General features: G+C 42.7%; 1 protein-coding gene across 1 annotated transcript in view; it reads right to left on the bottom strand.

Moving 5' to 3' along the window:
- The window catches only part of SYNE2 (spectrin repeat containing nuclear envelope protein 2), a 160,885-nt gene that overhangs the window by 1,557 nt on the left and 138,421 nt on the right, over positions 1-20,907 (bottom strand). Inside the window, exons 101-116 of the mRNA XM_039733084.1 lie at positions 19,183-19,345; positions 15,478-15,665; positions 15,176-15,326; positions 14,548-14,730; positions 12,568-12,705; positions 11,494-11,688; positions 9,324-9,606; positions 8,912-8,980; positions 7,977-8,113; positions 7,017-7,143; positions 5,209-5,420; positions 2,230-2,430; positions 1,774-1,902; positions 1,105-1,293; positions 388-477; positions 129-175 (exon numbers count right to left, since the gene is read on the bottom strand). Coding sequence (XP_039589018.1) covers positions 129-175; positions 388-477; positions 1,105-1,293; positions 1,774-1,902; positions 2,230-2,430; positions 5,209-5,420; positions 7,017-7,143; positions 7,977-8,113; positions 8,912-8,980; positions 9,324-9,606; positions 11,494-11,688; positions 12,568-12,705; positions 14,548-14,730; positions 15,176-15,326; positions 15,478-15,665; positions 19,183-19,345 — 2,502 coding nt within the window. The remainder of the gene's footprint in view (positions 1-128; positions 176-387; positions 478-1,104; positions 1,294-1,773; positions 1,903-2,229; positions 2,431-5,208; positions 5,421-7,016; positions 7,144-7,976; positions 8,114-8,911; positions 8,981-9,323; positions 9,607-11,493; positions 11,689-12,567; positions 12,706-14,547; positions 14,731-15,175; positions 15,327-15,477; positions 15,666-19,182; positions 19,346-20,907) is intronic.

Consider the following 20,907-nt stretch of genomic DNA (forward strand, 5'->3'; position numbering starts at 1 on the left):
GTAGGCAGAAATCACCTCCCTCCATGTGTCAACCTATAAGGAACAGCTGCCCAGGTTTCTGCTCTTACATAGCTTATCTCTGCCACATTCACTATTTTTCAAGAGATCAGGCATAAATAAAATATTACCTTGTGCTGCTGCCATTCCTGCTATCAGCTGTTCTTCTGAGGGCCATCTGTTGAGAGAAACAGCTTTTAGTATCCAGGTTTCAGAAACTACAAGGAATTTCTCTGAAAAGACAGCTGTAGACTTTAAGGTCTGATTGCAAATGCTTTAATAAGGTACATGGACCTAAAAGGTAAAATGATTATACCTGAGGAACTTCACAACTAAATATGTCAAAACACACTGTATGCTGATAGCAAGATATTAGAAAAAAATACTTGCCTTCTTCACAGCAGGACTGGATTTCTCTTCTTCTGTATTATAGACTCCTGAGTCCAAGTCATCTGGAACTAGCAGGAATGTTTTGGTATCCTGAAAGATAACACCACCTTCCTCTTTAAAAGGCACATTCAAAACTGACAATAAATGAAGTGCAAAGAACCACCTTTCACTGCCTCTGTAGGTGCACAGCCCACTGCCCCTTCACATGAAAATAACAAGTTCCCCAGAATAAAGAAATGTTTTACAGTGCCCAGCCTGAAGGAATTACAATGGAATGGGTGCATACAGGAATGAACTTGGAAATATCTCTGACAGGCCTCAGGATAAGCAACCCATTGTGAAGACCTTCAATTATGTGTTCTTCACACACTCCTAGCCTGATACCTAATCACACAAATTCAGGCTGGAAGGGACTTCAGGAAGTTCATCTAGTGCAACCTCCTGTCCAAAGACCTGACCAAAAGCCTTACTCAGAGCTTTATGCTCTCTGCTCTTCAAACCCCTTGAGGACAGAGGCAGCACAACCCCTCTGTTATAATACTGTACTAGCCCTGGGGTGCTGAAGTTGTTCCAACAGCCAGAACTGTTCTTTTTTCAGCTTATCAAGGTGGAAGTACTTTAGCTTTAAGTCAGGTTTTCTATAAATACCATCATCTTAATATGCTATTTCTTTCCAGCAAGGAAGATGCACGAACAAGTATTTAAATTCCAACTCACCAGATTCCCTTGTATTGTTTTTAAGTCATGAGAGACTTGTTCAATCAGCTGTTTCAGTTTCGTTCCAATTACATGGACCTTCTCCTCCTCTTCAATGTAATCACCATCTGATTTCAGCAGCAGGTAAGCTGTGAGCTCTTGGAGGGAGTTTACATTAAGCTGTTGCTCCAGCAGCTCTTTCTCCAGTTGCTGAGAATAAACAAAAAACAGCACAACAGACTGTTACCCTCAACTTTATGGATGTTCTCCCAAAAGGAGGAACTCTGGAAGGCTTTAAAGAACAACACAACCTGCCTGAGAACCAACAAGGCACAGGAGTGGTTATAACAGCTACACAGGAAATGAAGTTCTCTTGAAGAGACTGGTTGTACCTGTTTTGAACTAACATTTTAAAATAGTTCTAGCAGCAGGTAATTCATATAGAGAAGACATTAAATTTTGGAAATTGGAAGTCTTGCTCCAGCATAAAGACTGCTCATAAGCAACTTTATTATGATGAGTAATTATGGAGAAGTGCCTTGTAGATGCAATATCTTAGTCCATTTCAAAACCACCCACATGCCTGAGTACAGCAGGTCTGAGGAGAGGCTGCAGACACTGAGAGACAAAAATATCCTGCTCTTCAGTGTGTGCTGAGAGCTGAGGTGCTGCAGTAAAGACCACACTCACCATCAGCTCCTTCTGGCATTCCAGTATTGTATTGAGATCAGCATTGGGATCTGTGACTTGTGCTTCATTCCTCCGGCTTTCAGCACTTGCCAACCACAGGATTAGCTTTTGGCTCTGGTCGTGGAAATCCTAGAGAAACAAAAAAATATTTTTGTATAAGAGCAAAACCACCTTTGCACTGCCTTCACTTACAAACAAAACGCCCATCCCAGCTTAGACAGAGCCACCACAAATTGACAAAGAGTGAGGGTACAGAAACCTAGGTAGCAAAAGGGCATTACCCACCTGAAAGGTATTTTTACCAAACCGTTTCAATCCATCAGAGGCAACTTTATCAGGAAACAAAGTGTCTTGGATTGTGAGTTACCATTCCACTGATGTGCAGGAATTATCCCTCTGCCCTCTCCTCAACAGAATCCCAAAGAGTTTTCCCTTACAAGCTGGCATGGTATGTACCTGGCAGTGCAGCAAGGCTTGCTGTAAACTCTTCCTCCAGTTGTCCAGTGCACGATTTGCTTTCTCCCAGTGCAAGTTGACCTTCCGAAGCCTGTTCTGCAGCTCCTTGAACTCTGTGCTGTCTGCTTTCTGGAATTCTTTGCTGCTCAGGTTGGCAGAAAGCAACACTGCTTTGTAGCTGTCAAATGCTTTAAGCATGTCCTGGTAGAAAAAGAAGATTAGGAGTTTTTATGAATGATGAAAACCATGTTTATTTACAATAAAGCCACACACTCAAAAGTATCACAGGTGTTGGGGAAGGATGTTTGAATCTGGTGGCTTTTCAATACTGCTAAGAAACATGTTGAGGTAGGTTTATGTTTCGGGTATTTTTAAAGCCAAAACCTTCACTTTGAAGAAAATAAGAGTGACTGGGCTTTTGCTTCTCCCAAAGTTACAGGCATGGCTTAATCTAACATCTGCCTTTCAATTCCTCTGAGCTGTCTCTTTTCCTGACATTTGGACAAATACTCCCATTGATCATCACATGGTATTTTCTCCTAATTGATGAAGGTTTTGCCACCACCCCAGAATCCTAGAATAATGCTGACAAGGACATCTGGAGGTCTGTACTCTCTTCTCCTGTTTCACATAGGACCAACTTCAAACTCCAAGGAGGATGCTCAGGGCCTCATCCATTTAAATTTTCAGTATCTCAGAGGATGGAGATTCCCCACCCCCTCTGTGCCCCTGGTTCCACACCAGACTGTGTTTGGAGGTTTATTTTTTTTCACAAACACGATGGGACTGTTGGGGTACATTCCTTGAGCTTTTATTTGCAGCATCAGCCTCACTACATGACTGAGACAACAAAAAGATGGCAAAGCTTACGTACAGCCAGCAGCAGCCAAAGACCTCTTTGCTACAGAATATTTTAAAAACTTTTAGTTACTAGTACATTGTTAAAGCTTACAGACAGTTGTTCTAGCCAATTACTAAAAGTACATGTACAGCTGCTTCACACAATGCTTGCTTGTCTTATATAAAGTCATTATAACTTTTTCTACTTTCAGACTTTCAGCTGCAGCTAGCTCTGAGTTTTCTCTACTTTTTCTGTTTCTAAGGCCTGCTTTTCCCAGCTTTCTGAAAATCCTACCTTTACTATGTCCCACACCAGACCACCCTACTGTGAGAAATTATTTTTCTTCTCTCTGGTCTCAGTTTCTGTCAGCCCATTTCTCTGACTTCCCAAGGGCCCCCCAGAAGGCAGTCCTGTCTGCTTTCCTCCTCTCCCTTAGAATTGCAGGGGGAATAATATGGAATTTGCAGTCATGGTCATATCATCTAACCACCTTTATGTTAAGGCTGACCCTGTATTTCTGAAGGTTTAAAAAAAAAAAAAGAATGCCAAACAATGCCTTCCTTGTGCCTTCTAGTTTACAGTTTGAATCAAGGGCACTCATCTTTTCCAAGCTGCTCTTGCAGCAGAGAAGTTAGAGCTGCAGGATGAATCCCACAAGCCACAAAGCTCAGATTGCTTTTCCCAGCAGCCTTTCTATCCAAGAGTGTCAATCTCAAGATCTGAGTTCCACTTGTAGAAAACTGCTGGTCTAAATTACTTTTTTTTTACCCATCATAGGATCCTGTCCCCCTCTCCTCCAGGCAATAAAGTTTCTTTTAATATCAGACAAAGCAAACAGACTTCTGAACACCAGTAAGCCACTTTGCAGGCAGACTGGCTTTATCCTTATCCCAGGCAATTGGGATACCCTGACACCTCATGAAATTCACTTCTTAGAGCATAATGGCTCTTTTAACACCCCTCTAAAGCCAAACTGTCTGAAAATGGGATTTACAGCCAGCTGGACTCCTCTTAAGCAGATGCAGAAGAGAGAAGAAGTGAAGCTCTGCTACTTGAGGTGGTAAGACACCCAACTCCAGGCTGAAGGGAAAGACCTCCCTCCACTCTGGAGGCACCATCACACCTTTCCAAGGGCTTGGTGCCTAATCCAGACTGGCTGAAGGAGTCAGAGTTCATCTTACTGGAGTGCAGTCATTGTCCTTGGCCTAATAACTACTCCAGGACATGCAGGCTTAAACTTACTCTCAGCATGCCTAGGAAATCCCTCTTCTGTCCTGCAGTGTCCTGTTTGTCAGCATCACCCCAAGGGTGACACCAGACTGACCAGTAGCCTCAGGGTGACTCCACATGGAGTGAGGCACAAAGGGATTTTGCACGTCCACAAATTTTAGGAACACTTGCTCTCTCAGACTTGAACCTGAGGCATTTCATTGCCTGAGTCCCAGGGCCCCAGCACTTACATGAGCCCTGGTAACCTGCTGGCTCATGTTGCAGAAACCACAGCTTTAGAGCAGATCTTTGTCAATCTCCTGCTGGAATTACACCCCACCCTTAATTCAATTAAAAAAAAAGGCAGCTGGTGAGGGGTGAGCACAAAGGGATTTTGCACGTCCACAAATTTTAGGAACACTTGCTCTCTCAGACTTGAACCTGAGGCATTTCATTGCCTGAGTCCCCAGCACTTACATGAGCCCTGGTAACCTGCTGGCTCATGTTGCAGAAACCACAGCTTTAGAGCAGATCTTTGTCAATCTCCTGCTGGAATTACACCCCACCCTTAATTCAATTAAAAAAAAATGCAGCCTAGACTTTGCAGCCTGTTGACCTGGCTAATTTTCAATCTGTTTCTGGTTTGCACAGAGGGGAATGGCACAAGGAAAAGATGTCAGTATCACTGCGCAAGAAAACAGAAAGGGAGAAGTGGAAAGGTTTTTACTTCTGCCTGCCAATCTCTGTATATGAAGACAGAAGCACCTTGCCTAAGACCCTCTTTAGCCCTCTTAGCTGAGAGCAGTTCAGTTCCCCTGTAGCACAAGAATTGCTATTGGCATCCATGCTGCCAACTGATCCCAGGAGAACACGGTGATTAAAAAACATCAGCATCTTGAAATCCCTCTTCTCAGTAAGCCATAACTTACTTTCAATTTCTTGACCCTTTGTTCCAGTGCCTGCATGCTGGTTGGAAGCTTCACCTTTTGCAGCTCTTCCAGCTCTTGCTCAGTTTTATCAAGCCAAGCAGAGATGTCACTGAGGTCTGAGTCCAGCTGCTGCCACTGCTGCAATTTCTGTTTCATCCGAAGTTTATTTCTGAGGTCCTGAGCTTGGATGAGCTCCCACCTATCAATAATGCCTGCAAATCACAGGAAAAAAAAACCCAAAACATTTAAATCTTCAGTAAAGGAAGGAGTGTGTAGAACAGATGCAAGAAGTTTTGCAAGAAAATTATTTTCCATTTTACTTAAGATCAATTAGCTGCTGTAATGTATTAGTGTCATTCAACCACATCTTTTCTTGAGATTCTTCAGTGTCTAAATTTCATATTGCTGGTCAAGTTACCCACATAGCAATGCTACACAGAATTTTAATGACATCAATTGGAGATGTTTTAATTCACCTGGAAGAACAGATCAAAACTAAGGAGACAGAATTCAATGAGCCCAGCTACGATTTGGTGAGCACCAAAATTCAGCACGGGACAAATATGATCCAGCAGTTAGGACCTGGGTTTGTGTTTTATGTCTGTGTGGAGTTGCTGGAGAAAGCCCAGAGAAAGCCACAAAGATGAGGAAAGGGCTGGATCACCTTTCCTGAGAGCACCTGGAGAAGAGAAGGCTCCAGGGAGACCTTAGAGCCCCTTCCAGTGCCTATAGGGGCTCCAGGACAGATGGAGAGGGACTTTTGACAAGGACATGGAGTGACAGGACAAGGGATAATGGCTTTAAAATGCTGGAGGCCAGGTTTAAATTAAAGATTAGGAAGAAATTCCCTACTGTGAGGGTGGTGAGGCCCTGGCACAGGTTGCCCAGAGCAGCTGTGGCTGCCCCATCCCTGGAAGTGTTCAAGGCCAGGCTGGATGTTCAAGTAAGCTGGTCTGGTGGAAGATGTCGCTGCTCATGGGAGGGGGGTTGGATATAGATAACTTCCAACCCAAACCATTCTAATGACTCTTAATGATTGTTTCATCAATTCAGTGCTACAGGACATGGAGATGCCACCTGTGTGATCACTGACACTTTCTGAAAGCACATCTAAACCATTCTCAGGTTATTCCTACTCATCCCACCTATGGGACACAACCCCAGACTATTTGTGAGACCAGAGAAACAAAGTAAGTGAGCTGGTGCATGTAGCTGCAGCCTTCTTTTCATGACATGAATTGCTTTTGTGACTGCAATACAATCTGCTACAATCTCAAGCACCTGAAACCAGGAATGAGGTCCTAAAAGGTCAAGAGAACCAGCTTGCTGGTCTGTCTGCATGAAAGGACCACTGTAAAGATACAGAAGAACAGATTGCATTACCAGCTTTGAACAAACATTTCTGTAAATGGGAGCTGTAGCATCTTGTTATATGGAGTACCAGTAACTCCACACAGCAATCTTATTTTAGACAGAACCTTTGGTTTGAAATCTGATTAGAAGTCCCTGAAGTGTTCAGTATCAGACGAAAGTGAAATTGTTCCCATTTACTACAAGCAGCAAAGAGACAGAAATATGTTATGAAAGAAAAATCTCAATTCTGGCAGAAAATGTGAAAGCTCTGAACAGCACCCATGGGCTGGACAGAGCCAGATGAGAAAGGAGCTCAGTGAAACTTTGAAATTTGGCAAAATACATTAAATTTTTTTTTGTTCCCAAATATGCTGCCTTTGTGCCATCTCTGCTTTACCTTCCCAGAGTCACAGGTCAAACACCACAGCCCCAAAGCCACTCCTAATGCTCTGTACCTGACTGCTTCTCTGTTGCTGCTATATTCACAAGTTCTTGGTCATCTTGGGGCTCCTCATCGCTCATGTTGGCAGATGGAATTTTCTCCTTGCTGCTGCTGCTGCTTGCAGAGCTGAGCTGCTTCACCTGGAATGACATTTTGGTGGGTGAGCCCTGCAGGTTAACAGGATGTCAAAGGTCCAGCTTAACCTGTGTTACTCTGGGGTGGCTGGGCTGCTGCTGAGCTCTTGCACATCAGATTTAGCACTGGGCTTCTGCAGCTTTGCCACCAGTTTACACTGGTTCTCTGTGCCCTTCCAGTAAACAAATACACACCATGGTGATGCCAATGACTACTACAGTGGACATGGCAAATTAATTGCTTTTGGACTACATGTACCAAACAATGTACAATTGCTGGTGTTTTGTTGATTGTGGGTCTTGGTAATATTGACTCTAAGGCTCTGAGACTGGATTAATGATGACAAAAGCAGCCAGATACCAGTACCACCCTGCCTGGAAGAGTGCTGACAAGGGGTCCAGATCCACTGAACGTGGCAGCTGCTGGTGAAGCCATGGCTGGCAAACATCCACCAAGGCTGAGGCACCAATGGACAATAAGCCATTTTGGCTCATTTTTCAGCACCTAGAAGCAGATTAAATGTTGTGTTGCATATTAAGGCTCTTCAAATTTGCTTAGGAAAGAGAAAAACACCAGTAAGTATCAAGAGATTCACACCCTGTCCTTTGCGGGGGTTAAATTCTCCTCAACTTGCTCTCAGACAACAGAGAAAGTTCCTCCAGACCCTGACTGACCAGGAGTCCAACCTGAGCCACCAAAAATATTGTTTAAGTTTGCATGAAGTGAAAATTCCCCACCTCAACTATTCTTTTCCTTGATGCTGGAGAAGGAAAGAGGGTGGGGTTACACAGAACAACAAACAGACTCAGGTTCAGTGCCCACAGAGCTTCCAACTCACATAGTCTGGTTTATAGGGAGTACTTGTCTCTGGTCCAGACAACACATTTCCAACCATCTCTGCCTGGTTGTATCTGTGTTTCCTGCAGACTGGGCTACCCGGAGAATGCCAAGGACGAGCTTCTGAAACAGACTTTCCTGAAACAAACAAAACCAAAACCACACACCATGAGTGCAAGATCCCACCTCCACAGGGAAGCTGTTGCTTTGTATTGAGTTAGAAAGCGCTTTGAATAAAATGGCATCAAGTTATGGCATAAAAATGACAGTTTTGCAGCTTTCCTTGCAAAGCATGCACATTTGCAAAACATCAACAGTGTTTCAAAGGTAATGAGATGAGAGCCATGCAGTTATGGGACATTCTGTTTTCTTCTGGAAAATGCTTGAATACAGGTTAGAGTATTCAAAAAAAACCAAAAGACAAGGCTGCACCATGGTTTTGTAAAGTTTGCATCCCAACAATAACTATCATACATCTGCAACATGTCAGAGGGAACAAGTTAAGACATGGTTTGGAGAATGTTTGTTCTGGATTTAACAGACAGGACACATACAGTTCTGTCATGCACAAACCATAAAAAAATACTCGGAGACTTGGAGCTACTGCCTTCAGTAGTTATGCAACCAAAATTAGAAACAACCAAAAACTGATACTACCCAGAGCAAACCACCGAGAAAGAACCAAAAGACTTTGGATCAGTACAATGAAATGCATGTTAACCACCTTGGCATTTACCAGGCAAAATCTAAATGGTGTGTTCTTGACTGCTTTTAATGTCCATGTGGATACTGCAGCGTAAGAACACCATGACAGGATGAGACATGGTGTCCACACAAGGCAGGAAGTCAGACATTACGTATGAGAGAGGTTGAGGAATATAGCGTGCAGCACAGGGAGATTGCCATGTTCAGACACATGCATTAGCAGGTGCCTACCAGAAGATGCTTTCAAAGTTTTTGTGGTCATTTTAAGATATGCCTCAGGGTTTTCAGTGATTTCTACATCTGAAAAAAGAATAATGTCATTTTCCTCACTATTCAGAATCTTCCAACTATTAAAAACAACTGAAACAATGAAGGACAGCAAAGACAAAGAACGAAGTGGTTGGTACCATTTTCAAACATTCTTAGACACTAAGGCTTCTAAAACCTTATGTTTCTAAAAACAAAAGCTTGGTTTAGAGAGTACCTTTTCCTTCACATAAGAGATGAACCTGCTCACATCTATTAATGGTACTTGAAAACCAACCAACAACGTGGGAGCAAGACTTCAATCCCCCTCCCTTCCCACACAGGGACATCCTCCAGCTGTCCATGTCAAACCAAACTGCTGGACATTGGTTCTCACCTGACAGAGCACTGTAATATGTTGCTTCTTCATCATCTTCATGAGAGGAAGAACCTCCCACATCACCTGTGTGATCCCACTCAAGTGGGATGGAGTCAACGCTGACAGGGGTCTCACAGCCTGATCTCTCATGGCCCTGAGTCGGGGGCATAAGGTGGCAAAGGGACTGTGTCGATGAGGGCCCCTCAGTGATGGCTTTCTTATGCCAGGGATCATTCTGGATTTCTCTGGAGTCTTCTTGATCTGTCTCATTTTCAGAGTTGTCTTTTTCATCGTCCAATCCCTACAAGTAAGTAATTAGTGCATATTAATAAGATTTACAAGAGATCTTAATGAGATAATGATTGAACCACACAGTAGTACTGAAGACAGTTTTGTGGTCAGCTGCAGCAACCATATACCTAAAATTAAAGGGATATAATTTCTGCCTTCTCCCTCTTTTGCCAAATCCAATCCTCACATCAGCAGCTACCTCTCCTCTTTCAAGACACTCAACCACCACCACAGCATCTCTCCAGTTTGCAGGAGTACCCAGTTCCTTATGGACTTAAAAGGTCAGTCATGAAATGATGCTCAGGCAGGAGTGAACAGCTACTTGCTCATGTTACTTCCTTTACCTGGCTTTCTAACAGATGTTCTTTCTTTTTGAGGCCAAGCAAACTGAGAATAACTTGAAAGTTCCCAGGGAAAAGCGAAGTGCATGCTGTTCCCCATTCAGGGCTCTCACAACGAAGTGGACAGATGGGAATGGACAAACAAATACATAAAGAGATATTCCAAGCACATTTTTGATGGTAAGGAAAACAAAGTGATATTAAAAACACCAAAAACATTTTGAAGCCTTCAAGCCACAACTATATAGTTCTGAACCTGATGTACAACCTCCATGCTATTTTTCAGATTCTGCAGATGGAGAGGGGCTTGAAAGGATTGGCAACAAATATTTGGCAAGGCTTGAGACATCTCCTGCAGAGCTCCTGAGCCCTTGGAGCTCAAACCACTCAGTCAAGCTGCTAAGAACAAGCAATTGCAATTCAAAAATCAAAATAAGCATTGCAGTTCAAACACCAAAATCTTGTCAAAGCATTGAAACAACTGCTGCTTCTTACAGGATCCCTTGAAGTCAGTCTTTGATGGAACCGGGCAACTCGCCCAAACACCTCCTGACAGTATCGATGAAGCTCTTCCAATTCATCTTCAATCAGGGTGGCATCCAAAGGCTCGCTCTTCTGAATCAACTGCTCCCCAAAAACAATTAGCTGATCAATCTTATTGGTGTTTAACATTATCTCCTGTTGGAAACCCTGTTTGGAACATACAAGAAAAATAATTACTTCTCCATTGGCCCTTCCTAGCCCAAGGTTTCTCCCTGTTTTCGAGCTCACTGCAGTGAAAGACAAGCACAATTGACATTGTTGTCTAATTTAATTTGGCAAATATCTTTTTACTCAAGAGGTCCAAAGGTTTTATGAGCAGAATTACAGTTCTAAATGAAGTGGCATTTTCCACCCATGTGTACATCACTATGGCTGCAGTTCCTGAGCCTGCAAGGGGTCATGATACAAGAATTCAGCTAATCAGAGATTATTCTTCTGCTGGTACACACAATCTTTTTCTCAGTAGCCAAGAAGTTTGTTTGGTTGCTTGGACCTCCAGCCTATACAACAGTAAATCTACATCCCAAATCAGTAACAGTTCAGGGAGACAGGAGAAATAAGCATATAATGTAGGAAAGAACTAGTATATTCCTTAGAATCACTGCACATTCCTGATATCCAATTTCTGTTGAAATTCCCAGCTACAAACATGAGCTCTGAGGGGACATTGTACAATTATACCAATTAAAAAAAGATTTGCACCAGAAAATAATGCCTGAATTTAGGAATGTAGCTCTTACTGTCAAGCAGCACCTGCTGCTTTCCATGCCAGATAACACTGTCGCTAACACATACTGTCAGAAGATTCTGCAGATGGAGAGGGGCTTGAAAGGATTGGCAACAAATATTTGGCAAGGCTTGAGACATCTCCTGCAGAGCTCCTGAGCCCTTGGAGCTCAAACCACTCAGTCAAGCTGCTAAGAACAAGCAATTGCAATTCAAAAATCAAAATAAGCATTGCAGTTCAAACACCAAAATCTTGTCAAAGCATTGAAACAACTGCTGCTTCTTACAGGATCCCTTGAAGTCAGTCTTTGATGGAATCGGGCAACTCGCCCAAACACCTCCTGACAGTATCGATGAAGCTCTTCCAATTCATCTTCAATCAGGGTGGCATCCAAAGGCTCGCTCTTCTGAATCAACTGCTCCCCAAAAACAATTAGCTGATCAATCTTATTGGTGTTTAACATTATCTCCTGTTGGAAACCCTGTTTGGAACATACAAGAAAAATAATTACTTCTCCATTGGCCCTTCCTAGCCCAAGGTTTCTCCCTGTTTTCGAGCTCACTGCAGTGAAAGACAAGCACAATTGACATTGTTGTCTAATTTAATTTGGCAAATATCTTTTTACTCAAGAGGTCCAAAGGTTTTATGAGCAGAATTACAGTTCTAAATGAAGTGGCATTTTCCACCCATGTGTACATCACTATGGCTGCAGTTCCTGAGCCTGCAAGGGGTCATGATACAAGAATTCAGCTAATCAGAGATTATTCTTCTGCTGGTACACACAATCTTTTTCTCAGTAGCCAAGAAGTTTGTTTGGTTGCTTGGACCTCCAGCCTATACAACAGTAAATCTACATCCCAAATCAGTAACAGTTCAGGGAGACAGGAGAAATAAGCATATAATGTAGGAAAGAACTAGTATATTCCTTAGAATCACTGCACATTCCTGATATCCAATTTCTGTTGAAATTCCCAGCTACAAACATGAGCTCTGAGGGGACATTGTACAATTATACCAATTAAAAAAAGATTTGCACCAGAAAATAATGCCTGAATTTAGGAATGTAGCTCTTACTGTCAAGCAGCACCTGCTGCTTTCCATGCCAGATAACACTGTCGCTAACACATACTGTCAGAAGAAAATGGCAGGACAGAACTGAGCCTGAACACTGAATCTGAATTGAATAATGCACAGCTTAATCTTGATTCAGACAATAAGTCTTTAAAATTTACTGCTGTCTTCAAACAAATATAGTCCTACAGAGATGTGAAGTTACAGAAAATGGATGATTCTGTCAGGCAAGGGCAGCCCAACAGGATCACTGGGCTATAGTAAACAACTGCTTCAGAAGGATACGTACATTTAACTGGCGCATTTTGTCATCAAAGTTACTTTTTGAGAAGTGTTCCACGTTTGTCAGCTGTAGGTCCATTTCTGTGAGCCAGACCAGGATGCTTTCCCTCGTCCCCTCAAACTCATCTCTCCGATTGGTGAAGTGCTGGATGGAAAAGAGAAGCCAGTGTTACATGACTTCAGCTACTAAAAGAGACAGGTCATAGGAGCTCTCTGAAATCAGTGTTTTATTTCAGAACTCCTGTTCACCTTAAAGGCCATCAGGACACAAACAGCAGCATGCCATGTTATAAAACCTGTCCTCTTCCTGTAGGGATGCTAGAACAGTGCCCTGTACTAGTAAACTATTTGTACAAAAGAGGGAGTACAATTTTAGCAGTTCAAGATGCTTCTATAAAATTACATTCTTGATTCCACACATTCCTTTTCCCATATCATTATGCCAGCAACAGTTACTTCGACTGAGGCTTAACATCTAATATGTTCTAAACTTAAAACAGAGATAAACAAAGGAAGCAACTCCCATCTCTAATTAAAGTAATTAAAACTGTGAGATTAAAATAAGTTTTTACTGAATTTACAATGGAGAGACTGGATCATGTATGACCACAGCAGTGTAATTAATGCACTGTTTGGCATGGCATGTCCCACAGAAGCTGCTAACAGACATGCAGCTTGCCTGTTCTCATGGGTGGATTTACTTGTGGTAAAAGGAGATCATGTAACATCCCAAATATAACAATTTGTAGCTGCAGAGATCAAACCCCATCACTGCTCTTACTGCCTCATCCACTGACTTTGGGGAGGTAACAGTTTTCCCTGTCAGTTGCTTAGAGCACTGCTATATTTAAAAATCTGGCAGTGACAAGTTTTCCCCAGGGCACAGCACAGAGTATCTGCCCAGAGATCAGTTTAATTGATGAGCAGGATACTTCTTTGAAATACACTCCAACAACATTCCTCACCAGGCAGGCAGCACAGCAGGAGCTGCTTTCTATCACATCTCCATCTTTAATGCCTTGTTGATGAATCACATCTTGGCACGAAGTAGAGCTGAGTTGGAAACTCCAAACCATATCTGCACTTGGGGCCCTTTTGTCTCTCTGTCTCTTATCTATGGAAAGGTGCAAGTGCTTGAACACATCCATCCATTACAAGTGGGTAAGAGGAAAGTGTGATAGGACCAGCGAGTATTGCAACTGACCTCTCAAAATCTGCACTCTTTCTTCCTTTATGCTTTTCTTCATCTACCAAAAACCAATCTATCAAGGTGAGGTTTATGCCATGTACTCAGTGACCCTTCCAGAGCTCCCCTGCTATGCCAGTAGCACAGGACAGAGAGGGCTGCTCTGATGTTGCTCTGATGTAGGCATTGCTCATGGGTAATTCCAGCAGAACCCTGCTGTTGGAACCATGGATGCTGAGAATTTTAAACTCTCTATGCTGAAAGGCACAGACCCACAAGACAATACTACATTTGACCTGAGGCTTTGGAGAAGGCTTCCAAAATTGATAGCACTGGTTGTGTAGTTTGATCAGAAGTGTGTAATATCACTCAGCAGAAAATTTAGAGTTTAAAGTTTTAGAATATAGTAATATATGTACAGAGCAAGACACAAGTTTTAGAGTGGAGGCTAGTCCTTCTTCTTCATGAGTTTGGGTAGTGTTTTGAAATAGGACAGAAAAGTCCGCATTGCAGACTTCGAGTGATTAGTTATCGACGTAAAAGGAAAAACAATTTAGCTGACATTTCTTAATTAAATAGTTTAGCCTTAACAGACCTTATAAGGAGAGATAGTTAGCCATTTTGTAGCTTGTTAGTAGAATGCTGTAAAACTCACCACTTGTAATATAAATAAAAAACAACAAACATCTAAGTCTGAACATGAAACACCATCTCTAGCGCTTCAATCCTGACCTTGACTGAAGCAAAAAAAACCGGCACTCTGTGAGTGCTCCTCACTCCCTGACCCCACTGTGCCACTACCTTGAGCCTCCTGAGAATGGAGGCCACTCGTTTCTGGAGGTTATCCCAGCGCTGGTTGCCCTCGTGCACCATCTGTTTGAGCTTGCTGGCCGAGTCGGTGCGGTTCTCGCGGGCCAGGCGCCGGTACTGCTTATTGATCAGCTCCAGCTGCGTCAGGCGCTCGTGGATCTGCCGCTGGAACGCCTGCAAGGCAAAGCCAGGAGCTCACTCCCTGCTAACAGTCAGGATGTGGGTACTATCCATCAAGAGAGATGGTGCCCTCCCTCTTGAAAACAGACCTTCCAACTGCAAAACTAAACCAGACTTTATAGACCCATATTTTAAACCATCTGCTCAAACTTAGCTCATTAGGAGAGGAAAGAAAAGAATAAATATCACACTACAAAAGTCTCTTGCCTATAAAAAGGCTTTAAACTTTTAAGTGTCTATTCAGAGTATTGTGTTCTCCACGTTAAAAAAAAATCTGGAAACAAACAGACATCTAGCAGCTGCACACTCACCAAATTATTTATGTTCCCTATACTACTGATGCCAAACCAGTGTTTTCCAGAGACTAAGGCATTTGGTACAGACAGTAAGTATTCAGCAGCCTGACATTTAACATTAAAAAGGTAGTCAAAAAATTCACCTCAAATTTCTTCAGCTCCTCTTTTGCATGTGTGTACAAGACCTCTGAAGAATTAGGCCTAGCTGCTATATTTTCAGATGCTTTTAGCCAATCTTCAAAGCGAGAATAGTCATCCAAAAACCTCTGCCACAGACGCCAGGTTTCCTCGATTCTGAGAGACCAAAAACAGAAAGGTTTTATGACAAGCTAACTATCAACTCCAGATTCTTTTCTCCTCCTCAAAATTTAGCTTGTGGCAAAAGCTACAGTGTTTCCTCAAAATGCTGCAATAGGCTTCTGTAAGGTAAGAATAGGAGACGTACTTCATTCGCCTTTCCATGGACATGGCACAGATGTTTCTCCACCGTCTGTCCAAGCTCCTGGTGGTTTGCTGGATGGAGTCACACTCTGTCTCATTAGCACACGCATCTGAGTCGTGCAGCAGGACTTCACAGATGTTAAACACAGACTCCACACCCGCCGTGTGCTGCTCTATGTCTCTCTGCAGGTCCTGCCATCCGTAAAAGAACAGCGTCAGTAGGAGGAAACATACAGTGTCAGTGGAAGGAAACATACAGTGTCAGTGGAAGGAAACATGCATGGCTACATCCCACCCATGCCCTTTCAAAATGCTGCAGAGGATGGGGAAAGTGCAAATCCCATGTCAGGAAAAGCCGATGTAGCTTTAAAAAAGACTTGCAGGATGAGCTGTGCAGATGACAGGTCAGGAGAGAGCTAACATGTAAAAAAAACATTTTTTTTTAAAAAATCTGGGTTGTCCACCTTTGGTGTCTCAGTCTAAACTCAATCTTCTCATTAAGAGTCTGGACAATTTTAATGTGCATTCAAAATCCGAACCTTACCTATACCATAAATAAATTCTTATTAATTTTGACAGCACAAAATGACTGTCTCGTATCAGGTTACACTGAAAGGCACCAGAGAACTCCTAGTGCTGTATGTGCATTTTGTTGACTGATCACAGGCTGCAGCATGAAACATAAACACAATACACAAGTACCTGGGGTTACACTGCTTTTCTTAATCCCTCTTGTAGGGCTCCTGTTCTCACAGACTGTTTTCAAGAGTCTGGCAATGACCTTTTGTCTAATCTACACTACAGGTTTCTTTTCCAGAGCCTGCACCTCCCTCCACAACAGTTGGGCCATTCATCCTGTACCCATCACTACTCCTAAAGTCAGTGTAATTGAAACACAGAAAAAAAAAAAAGCCTTATCTAAATAGTTCTTATTGAAAAGGTAGATCTGTACTATGCTACCAACTTCAAATTTTAATAAAATGACAATAGCCACTACAATGCTGTTTTTCAACGCATTTCTGGCTTTTCTAATGAAGGATACAGAGACTTTTGCTTGAATAACACTAGAGCAACAAACACAAATGAGCATTTTCCTGACAAAAGTGAACTGGAGTTCCCATTAAATGATATTTACTGATTTCATTCAACAGATGAAGCAGAATTGGTTTTGCTCTAGACTTCAAAAAAAACCCCAAACAAAATAAAACAAATAAACCCCTCCAAAATAGACACAGCTTGTAGTTAATACAAAACGAGCAGAAGGAAGATTTTTCCCAGAAGTCAACAAGCTGCAAGAGTAGAGAATCACTCAGTGGCAGCTCTCAGTGGTTACATGGGTACCCGAATAAAGGGCTGAACCATAAATGGTCAAAATATGGCTTCTGGGATTTGTAGTAATGAACAGCTAAGGAATGTAGAAGTGAAAATTCTTTGCATGGATGAGACTGCTAGAAGGAGACCCAACACAATTTTTTGCAGGTTACTAAGGATTCACAGCTATTTACTGAGCAAGATATGAGCATCAGTGTCTTTTCAACACAGGCTGCACAGCTGGGAGCAGGCTCTGCCTCACTACTGGTACCTGGAGAGTGTCTTCTGAATTGACTGAATTCCACTGGATTTACAGGTGTATTAGGGAAAATGAGAATTTTGATCACAGATTACAAATCAATTCTAACTTGCACTACAGTAATGTTGCTGACACGATCTCATTACTTCAAGCCATGCCTGGGTTCATGGAAGAGCCTAGACAAAATCCTTGCTGTTTTCCAAATGACCTGACTGCATTAAGTGAGACAGACATAACAAACTAAGGGAGAGGGTGAGGAACATACTTGGAGTCCCAAGAGGAACCATTCCTTCAACTCTGCACAGCATTACCCAGAGAGCTTTAACAGACTAAACACTGCTAGATTTTTGCATTAGTGAAACACCTTTGCAATCTTAAAATTAATATTATTCATGTTGTAATCGTCATCCTTTAATTGAACAAACATGCCATAAAACACCTCTGTGCATACACAAGGCTTTTAAATTTCATTATTCAAGACTGCACAGGTAAAGCTTTTCCAGTCATGGATGTCAAATAAAAGAAGCCTGCAGGGCATATTTCTCACCATTGCTCTGCTCTTGCTGAAATAATTGTTCAGCTATAACCAGGAAAGATCTTTTTACTTGTCTCATTGAGACAAATGTTTCACTAATGCAGAACAAAAGCAGCTTTTCTTTTTACTGTGGTTTTTTAGTCAGCACAGTCTTCTCATACTCAGCCTGCTAAAAAGCTACTGCAGACAGAATCTAGAGGTGCCTAGAGATCTGTACTTAAAACAGCATCCAAAAAAATTAAGCAGTTAGTAGCTCTGGGCAGCAAATGATGGCTCTTATAGCCAGCTGAAGCTTAAATGCTCATAATAAAAATAAATTAGTTTGGGTGCAATTCCTTTGTGCTCCATGCTCTGCTCTGCCTGGCAATTTATCACGGCCTTTGAGAATGCAAAAGGTTTGAATGAGAAGAAAATATTTCTTTGTTGTTTACATGACCATTCACAATGCAGATGAAACCATGAGAGGTGCTGGGCCAAGGCTTCTGGTGTTTTACCAGCTCCTGCAGTGCAGTCAGTGGGAGCCACCTACAATCCTGTCACAGAGAAGCTGGCCCTTCCTGTGACATCTGGGACATGAGTACAAGGACAGCCACACCAACCAGCAGAGAACAGAGTGCCCAGGTCTGGGTCACTCAGGGATCCTTAGACACAAAAGCAGAAGCCAGTGAGAAAAGATGGAAAGGATGGGAAGGATACCAGTAAGTGTTCCTAAAGGCAGATGCCATAAAGCTTCCATGCTTCCAAACTTGACAGACTTATTCTTGATCTTTTGTTTTTGGGCAAGTATTGCTGTTTAACACAAAGGCCAGATGACAGCCAAGCACTTAGAACCTGGCCAGACTTACAGCACAGCCCTGAGCAAAGGATGACTCCACCAGCAAGTCTGTGCTTTTGAGAAGTTCCTTTTCCTTGCCTGGCTGCTGGCTAGACAAAATTTACTGCAGGACTATCCAACTCCTCTCCTAAGATCCCCTGGTAAGCCACTGCCTTGGATAAATGCCCACAAACACCCAGCACTGAGAGGATCACTGAGGACTTCTTGTCTCAGCAGGATTCACGCACCAGCTGCCCCAGCCCTGAGGGATCTTCAGAGCCTGCCTCTGATCAAACCTCAGCCAAAGGTGTGTCTGCACAAATCCACCTTCCAAAGCCCAAGCATCCTGCTCTGCCAAGCTTGTTCTGCTGTCTGCAAGGAAGGGACAAGAACTGGAGCCACTGAGGGAAACACATCAAATCCCACTTCTTTGCAGAGAGCAGCATTCACGCCTTGTCAGTCAAAGTCATCCTCATGTACTCTGCCCACTGTCTGTGCCCTGCCTAGTCCTCAGGAAGTCTGCTGCACTGAACTGAGCAAATTTGCTTTTGTTTGTATTTTGCATGTTTTCCTTGGGTGAAGGGGGGCAGGGAGATGTGGGGGTAATCCAACAGAATACTGAAATAACTGCAAGCAAATAAAAATTTTCCATGTAGTGCATCTTGGCAGGAACACGCCATGCAAAGCAAACAGTCAGAAGGGCTCTCTAAAGAAAAGAAACAGGTGATTTTATACCAGGACAAATCAGCAGCATTTTAGCTCATTTACTCTGGCTGCTGCTATTTCCCACCTGCTGTTCTGCCAGTCTCTTCTGGATTTCTTGGTCATCACAGATGTCATAAACAACAGGCTTGGAAAGCTCAGACTCAATCCGGGCCAACCAGGTGCGAAGGTTACTCATGTTTTTGTCCAATTGTTGTATAAAAGCAAATGTTTCCTTCAGTTTCTTCACCCTAAGTAAACCAGGAAGAAGATTTTGTTACAAAGATGGTCAATCAGTGGAAAAGATGTTGGCAGAAGGTGATGACAGGCATGGCTTAATGAAGCCATGGCACATCAAGCTGCTGCCTGTAAATCAGTCCTGTTTTAGTCAAAACCTACCTAAATTGGCTCAGCAGGCCCCTGCTCTACAGCTGCAAGCAGGACTTGGGTGAAGGCTTTAACAAAACTGTATAAGCAAGGTGAATTTTCCTCTGCTAGGGAGCACCGTACATTCATCTAAGTGGAAATTTGTACCATGATTTGCCACAGTTAAACTAAAATGGGTACCTTTGGTTTGATTTTCCTGCCGTGAATTTTGCTCGGTGTCATCTTTAGCAACCAACAGGCTCACACTAATCAAAAAGGTACCACTCTGCCAAGAGAGGCAGATCTGCACAAACCACCAGTCCAACACCTTGGCAAAATCACAGAATCACAGAATGGTCTGGGTTGGAAGGGCCTGAAAGATCCCCTTGCTCCAACCTGCCATGGGCAGGGACACCTTCCACTATTCCAGGTTGCTCCAAGCCCTACCCAACCCAGCTCTGAACATTTCCAGGGACGGGGCAGGCACAGCTTCTCCAGGCAACCTGTGCCAGGGCCTCAGCATCCTCCAGATACTGACAGGAGAGAAGAAGCCCTGAACAACAGCTACTATAGAACTTGTAGCACCAAAACATTAAAGTTAATCTAAACACCAGACAAACATGCAGAGATATGCCAGACTCTCCTGACAGGTGAAAATTTAAAAAATCAATACTGGTGGGAGAGAATATCAAATGGCCAGGGAGACTTGTGCAGTGGACAAGCAAATGAACCATTGAGACCATTTACTTTTCTTACAGCTGTTTGTAGTACAGCTCTCAAACTGCAGACAAACTTTTTTTTTACTTCCAGCCTTAGCAGCATATTCCCATGTCAAATCCCCATATCAGCCCCTCAAATTATCCAAGTAGCATGATTTTATATTTTGGAAATTTGTCTCCATGTGTTGGAGGAATATCTGGTGAACTACCTCACTGGTGTCAATTTTTTCTTGAAATTCTCATTTACTGTAATTCCCAACAAAAATTGCTACAAAGGCAACACCAGGGTGACACTTCTCTCTTCAGACTTACTTCAGAACTTGTCATCTAAACTTTAGCAGATAATGGAGAAAAAAAAATCATTACTTGCATCAGACCTCTCTTAAACAGCCATATCACAAGATGAGACTAACTGTATCAAAAAGCACATATTTCTCCCCATGAACTGCAATGGTCTACCCTGCAGTACTATAAATATCAACACTGCAGACTCTAAAGTCAGATGAAATCATTCCACCCATGTCCTAGGGAAAGCCCATTTCTTAGCTAGCATTGCTTTCCTATGCTGGTCTCCAGATCTCTAGCTATGTTCTTGTGCCTTAGGATCAATTTTTTAACCTTGCATGTGATTTCTAAAATGCAAACTTACAAATTAAACCTTTAGCTACTGCCTAGTCCAACAACTATCAAGATGAACCTAAATTATTTAAGTCAAGTGCAGCACAAAA

This window comes from Passer montanus, unplaced genomic scaffold (assembly GCF_014805655.1).
Source record: "Passer montanus isolate IOZ18808 unplaced genomic scaffold, ASM1480565v1 scaffold82, whole genome shotgun sequence".
Taxonomy (NCBI): Eukaryota; Metazoa; Chordata; class Aves; order Passeriformes; family Passeridae; genus Passer; species Passer montanus.